General features: G+C 50.2%; 2 protein-coding genes across 2 annotated transcripts; both read left to right on the forward strand.

The window, feature by feature from the left end:
- Positions 1-3510: 3510 nt before the first annotated feature.
- CHC_T00001290001 (hypothetical protein) lies at positions 3511-3723 on the forward strand. Its single transcript, XM_005718944.1, has one exon. It carries the CDS (start codon positions 3511-3513, stop codon positions 3721-3723), a length of 213 nt encoding a protein of 70 aa, XP_005719001.1.
- A 505-nt stretch (positions 3724-4228) lies between these two features.
- On the forward strand, positions 4229-4708 carry CHC_T00001291001 (hypothetical protein). Its single transcript, XM_005718945.1, has one exon. The coding sequence runs from the start codon at positions 4229-4231 to the stop codon at positions 4706-4708; it is 480 nt and encodes a 159-aa protein (XP_005719002.1).
- The last annotated feature ends 2348 nt before the right edge of the window (positions 4709-7056 follow it).

The raw sequence follows: 7056 nt of genomic DNA on the forward strand, positions 1-7056 counted from the left end.
CTCCACTCTCATCTGAAAATGGCACCACACGCTTTTACCGCATTCTTACTGAGCATCAAGCAATTGCTTGATGCTCGGTAATCTGAGCCGAGGGGGAGAGGAGAAGTGGTGGATGGCTTGAGTACCCTTCGAAAAAGTCTTGTCCGGTCTGAGATGGCACGAGAGGAGACAGGAGATGAAAGGCGAGGAACAGAGCCCAGAAAGGTGGAGATGAAGGGCGGGTGGGAGGTTGAGAAGACGTTGAGGCGGCGTAACCAGGGGCTGGGGGCTGGGATAAGAGCAATCAGATCGAGGGAGATTTTGAAAAAGCGGAGAAAAGTAGTGAAAAGCTGGATTAAAGTTGACACATGCGTCATGGGGGTGCGAGTGAGAGTCTTTGCAAACATCGAGGCCGAGGCAGAGGTGCGGCGTTTCCCAGCTGTCAAACCAGAGTCCACAGTGGAGAGACGCATGATCACGGCAGTATCAAATGGCCTTGCCCTCGCCAGCCGTCTCTCACACCTTTTATTTCACCCCTTTCCACCTGTCGAAAACGCCCTCCTCTCCAAAACTTCCCCCGTGCCACTTGCACGTATCACCTCAACTGCTATTACCCACGTCTTCCGCCTGCTCCCTTCGCCCAACCAGGACGTTACTCTGTCGCGGGTTTCTCCACTCACATAAGCCCCTCACCCTCCTCTTCTTCCGCTCTCCTGGCTGCACGCGTTTCAAGATCCCGTCGCCCTTGAGGCTCTCGCATCGAATTCCAACACTTTCACTGAGCACAGTGAGTGAAGCAGAGAAAGATTTACAAATCTTAGTTATCAAGGTCGCCTCCTCCTTTCATTTTCTATAGACGATTCGACAGCGCCTCTGTCAGCTCTATGTGCTGCTCTCTATTACATACCATCCTATCCCTCTCTAATAGGTATGATAAACAATCTTGCACATCCCCTCTTTCCTCTCCGGCTTCTACTGCCACTGTCGTTGTGGGAGTATCATATTGAAAGACCTCGTGTAGAAGTTTTGTGGCAGTCTGAGGAACACCGTGTTCGTTCTGCTCGTCGGATAGCTCGCCTTTCAACATCATTTTCACAATCATGTTGTGAAGAATGACACAAACTTGGCTAATCAGTATCAGCTGGCTGTCGCTCCACGCGTGTCTTTCTTGTCTCATGATCTTAAAACGTCCTTATAGACAACCAAAAAACCTCTCCACATCTTTCCTCACTCCCTCCTGTCTTTTCGTCATATGCACATCGCGTTCATTGAGAGGGGCGTGATTGGGCAAAACAAATATTGCCCATTGGGGATACATTCCGTCGCCAAGCGTGTAGAGCATCCACATGCGACGGACACCGTTTACCACGTACCCTTCTGGCACTGAGATTCTTCTCTTCTCAGAAATGATGTCGTTGATAAGGGGACTGTTGTCGAGCACTGCGAGGTCATTGTTCGTGCCGCAACGCCCAGGAAACCAATGCTAATAATATAGATTCCTGTCTACAACAGCTTCGCACCAGATTGTAGCCAGCTTCCCGTCTTTGGGATTGTGGTACTGCCCTTTAAATGCTTTTGGGCAGTTTTTCCACTGTACATGCATACAATCTATACACTCATGGCACCCCGGGAATCCAGCGTCTTCATAACTCAAAATAACATCCCTCAACTCTTCTAATTCTGGCTCGCGGTTGAGAAACATTGGACCAAAACGACGGATGACGGCCAATAAAAACTTCTGAAAGTAGATTCGTTGGCTTTCCGGGCTCATACGTGACATGTCGTCAAGCTGTTCGAATGAAAGCCCAATTCCCAAAAGACGCAAGCAGCATAATATTTTCTGATGACTAGAGTGCCCAGGCCTGCCAGATGCATCTGTTTGTTGCGCAAAGGATGGTTACGGATCTAACAACTCCACATAAAAGCGCCAGTAGAGCCGGAGAGGTACGTGGAATACTTTTCTAAACTTGGCTGCGGAATAAACAGGCCTCTCGCTCAAGTAGTCCGCAAACCACGAGCACAGGCCGCGCTTGAAATTGTGTGATCTCGTTGTCCTTCCCTGATATGGTTGCTCCTGCGAGACTTTTCCAGTCATGAGCATAGAAACGGCAGCCTGTATGTGCCCCGCAACATCAGTCTCATCGTCAAATAGATCTTCGACTGAGCATTCAATGTCTGAAGATGATGCCGAGGATGTGCTTTCGACCATGATCGCTAGCGGGGGCTTGAGGGGATGGGTACTGGTGACGTCTCCCACAGTATATCGGTACAGCACCACTATTACCACCTCTCGTACTGGATGACCGTTACGGTTGCCGAAATTTCCAATCACTACACACCAAGTTGGAATTTGCTCTCTAACCCGTAGTGTTGCGCCTGGAATGGTTATCTCCAAATGCCAAATTTATCATATTTAACCTCGAAATATAACTAAACCAGTACAGTAGGGGTGCTCTTAGTATTCATTGTTCTCGAAGTTCAGACAACACCGAAAACAGAAAGAAGAAGTCTTCTCTAGCGAAGACTTGAGAGAATCGAAGTTTGCGGGAAAAATGGCTGGTGAATTAAGTAAGAAATGATGTTTTTAAACAAGACTGTCTTGGTCGTGTTTTTTTTTTTTTTTTTGCGAGGAAAAGTTCAAAATTGCTCTCCACAGTGGTAGCGATGCTAGCAAATCAATTTGATCTGAGGGATATCATTGGCGGTGTTGAAAGTCGTCATTCGGCAGTATAGGGGGGGAAGCTCAATAGTGCCGCTTTTGTTACTGGCTCCCTTGGATTAGTGCCGCCCAAGATTGGCAGACATAGGTCGTGCCACATGTCGCAGAAGATGTCGTCACCTCCCTATCCTCTGGCAAGGTTGTTCGGATCTTTGGAGAGTCTGGGTGTGGAGTGCGATGTGAGCAACGCTTTTTCGCACTTGAGGTCTGCGAAACGAGCTTTTTTGGAAGCAAGGCATGAGAGGGAAGGTCGGAAGCAACAACGGACTTTAATAGCGGAGTTTTGGACGGGCAATGGTTCACCCAACTGATCACTGCCGCCTCAGAGTAGTGCCGTTTTTCTAGTATCGCACAGGACGGCCCTAATGCGTAGGGTCCACTGTACTGTTGGTGTGGACGTCGATGTACTCCGCGCCCTACCCGACGTGGTCCAATCATTTTTTTGCGAAGTCTACATCGAAAGGTGCTAAACGTATATCTTTTGCGGAGCTTGGACACCATGTCTATGGAGCAGGTCGATTTCTCCGAACACATCGTTGTTGTAAGTGTGAAACGCCTCGTCCTCTTCATGGAGGGCGCAATTCCTGCGGTCGCTTCTCCACGATCCACGATCCACGATCCCCGATCCACGAATGGGTATCGAAAGAAGAGGGCTGCGGTGTCTCGACAAGCTCTTGGATCTCATTGGCATCTGCGAAGTGTATTGAAAGGGGTGCACATTGCTTCGTGGGCTTCCGCACGTGCCCCGTGATCGAAAAAAAGGGCTCCCGCAGGTCTCTTGAAAGACAGATTTTGACTTACATGTGCCTCGCATGAATCGGTGTCCACTCCCACCCTTATTGCACTCCAGCGTCACTGCCCGGGCCAAGGAACGAATGCCCTCTCCATCGATCTCCTCTCCCCTTTACGCAGCGGCAGCTTTTCGCACTACTTCCAACTTGCCCAGGGCTCTATATGAAGCGGGCTACGGGGGCTCAAATCAAACGAACAGCAGTCTCTGTACTACACTGTACATGCCGGCGTAACATCGTCTCACTTCAATCAATTCAGTGCCGCTTTGCAAACTATGTTACCCATGGACCTTTCAAGAGAGCGCACCGCGGAGATCCTCTTCTTTGCAGAGGATTTGGCTCGTGATGCAGGGTCCATGATTCGCACTGCATTTCACACACAACGCGGCGAATATGATCGCAAGTCGGCGACTGATCCCGTAACGGAAACAGACCGGGCAGTAGAGAAAAAACTATTCGGCGCCATTCGCGACAAGTTCCCGGACCATGCGTTTATTGGAGAAGAATCGGCTGCGACCGCTGAGTGGACAAGCGCACCGACATGGATCGTTGACCCCATTGACGGCACAGCTAATTGTACGTCTTTCGTTGCCACGCTCGCCTTTCTACAAGGTGGGGGGAACAGAATAGGAAGACTTCTAACTGTGCGTTCATTCTCTCCTTTCACATGTGGAATCATGGCTCCGCGCTCGTAGTTGTTCACAAGATCCCGATATGTGCCGTGTCGATAGGCTTTACGATGAACAAAGAATTTATAGTTGGCGTCATCTACAACCCTATCTTGGATGAAATGTTCTCAGCATCACATCTATCTGTATCAATGCTGAATGGAAAGCCCATTGCAGTGTCCGAAGTCTCAGAGCTTACATCAGCATGCTTGTCAACCGAGTGTGGGTCCGATCGAAACAGTGCTAAGACTGATTTCATTCTCGAACAACTCACGACCATGCTGCAAAACAGAGTGCAATGTGTGCGAATGATGGGGAGCTGTGCCCTGAATATGGCCTACCTGGCCTGCGGGAGAAGTGATATATACTATGAGCGCGGGCCATATGCGTGGGATATGGCTGCGGGAGTGCTGATTATTCGGCAGGCAGGCGGCGTGGTTCGCAGCGCTGGGAATGGCATCGACGCACCTTTCAACCTTACTTCGAGAAGCGTGCTCGCGTACACACCGGGGATGAGAACAGAGCTTGGTGAGGTGCTTTCACTTAATTGAGGGAGCATACCCTACCGAAATGAGTGGAGCAGGGAAGTGTAGCTCGCTTTGCCTGGGGCATGTCCTCGTACGGAACAGGTTAACGGGGATTAGTTGTGTTGAAATAGTACTGTACTCAGTTGACGCAGGATATACGCAATTGGTTGAAACGACACTGAGTTTGATATGTGTTTGGAGGCGGTTTTACGAGTGTTCGTACGGAACGTCTCACGTGAAGCCATTGGGCGCTGTATCTCGTTCGAAATCTTCCGTGTGAGGATAGACGTGCTCCCACTCCAGCTCTTCTTCTGATGCCAGTCGAGAGACTCTCACTTCCTCGCCCGACATGAAAAAAAGCTACTCTTCGCCGGGTGTGCTTGCCCTCTTCCCACCTTTTTTCTCTCGGTAATCTCTTCTGTAGTGAGATTTGGCTTGCATTCGTATCTGTCGATGTGGCGATGGTTGAGGTATGAGAGGGGAAGGATACTAGGGATACTAGACTACAGTTGGCGCGGGGGGGTGATTTTATTCAAATGCAAGGGCGGGCCGATGTTGCATTTTTTTGTGGATTTTATTTCTCTAACATTGGAGGGGGGGCACACTTGGGCGGGATGAGGGCCGTTCCTAACGAAGAGTTCGCGGGCCGAGAAAGATGTTGATGTTGCCGTACCATTTAATTTCACTAATCAAGGGGGGGCCGATGCCATATCACAGGGCAGGCTTCAAGGACTTGACGTTGCACTCCGGTGCATTATTTATGTTGGATATCGCCACTCCAAATAGGGAGATTTTGCGTTTACCTCATCATCACCCCCCTAAACGCAATATTATCTCCTTGTTGTGTGCACATCCCTCGGCCCCTGTCTCCTGGCCAGGGGGCACTCCCTTTTACCACAGGTTACGGTCCCGTGGCGCATTCTGCCGCGAACTGATGCTCAGCGCAAGTGATCGCGAGTTCAATTTTACCAAGATTTTCAACCGTACGGCGACTGTCAAGCGCCCCTCTTAGGCCTCTGCTGCTCATTACCCTCTTACAGCACCCTCTTACAGCACCCTCTTACAGCCCGCTCCAACACCAAGACCTTTGCTGCTCATCACCCTCAGGCCACAAGCACGCTCAAACGCCACGGCCTCTGCTGCTCATCAACATCACAAGCACGATCAAACGCCACGGCCTCTGCTTCCTCTCCACTTCCCCCGCTTCCATTCACCTCACTACAAGTCACATCGCGGCGACTGTTGCATGTCGCTAACGCTCATCCTTTCTCTGTGTACATGGGGTCCGATGACCTCCTTGCCTTTATATATTCTCTCTAATGACAGACTGTCCTGTGCGGTCAGTCACCTTCTATACAGCTGTCCGATATCGCTACTACTGTACATATCCTGTGCACATCCCTCACCACCTGTCTCCTGGCCAGGGGGCAACTCCCTTTTACCACAATCTAGGTGGGCCACGGCTGCTTTGTGACCTCGCCCCCTGAAAATTTCTCTTACGACCAACTTGTAACTAGTTCCAGAGCGGTTTGCACAGTACCAACGGTACAGCATCTAACGAACAGAACGATGGAAATTATCAAGGCAGAAGCATCACTTACATCCTTGGGCGTGACAGACGTGCTGAGCTTTGCAGGCAAGAAAATACCGCGGCTATACGAGACCTTGCGTGACGTGCGGGCTAGGATGGCTCTAAAGAACAGCTTGGAGAAGGTTAAAGTCTCTAGGGGTTGGGAGACAAAGATAGTTGATGTGGGAAAGCCGTCGTACCGTCTACTGCGGACACTGTCAGAGTACGCTGGAACCGAGAGGCTGACAGGTTGTGTATTGAGGCATGCAATGCTGAAAGATGGCAACAGATCAGTCGAAAGGATACTAGGCAGACATAGAATAGGTAGGAGGATCGCAGCCACTGAAATAGTTCGTACGCCGGGGAGTAAGAACTCTGGTAAGGGACCGGCACATAGGGACCCATTTTGTTTTACCTGTAACACGGTATCGTCCGCCATTGGAAGAGAGAGAGGATTACCAGCAAGCGCGGCCACACATGGTCCTAGACCTCATTGTGAGTGTGTCTTCACGGTGTCAGGATTAAGGGTGTCTTTGAACGTAGAGGCTGTGTACTGGATTGCGGGTTCCTTTCCCGATACTTTCGCTGCATTCGTGGCTTCATTGAGATATGTGATCCTTACAGGTTTAGAGCCATACGTCGCGAAAAAATGTTTCGTGTTTGTCGTATCTTACACGTGTACATAGCACTCCCACAGTACTTAACACCGTCGTCGCTCATGTCCCCAGTAAAGACGACCCAAGGTCTAGAGTCTCTCCTACAGGTTATAGGCCCTTTTCCTTTCCCGCTTCCACTGCCCACC

This window comes from Chondrus crispus, genomic scaffold, assembly GCF_000350225.1.
Source record: "Chondrus crispus Stackhouse genomic scaffold, scaffold_430, whole genome shotgun sequence".
In the NCBI taxonomy this organism is placed as follows: Eukaryota; Rhodophyta; class Florideophyceae; order Gigartinales; family Gigartinaceae; genus Chondrus; species Chondrus crispus.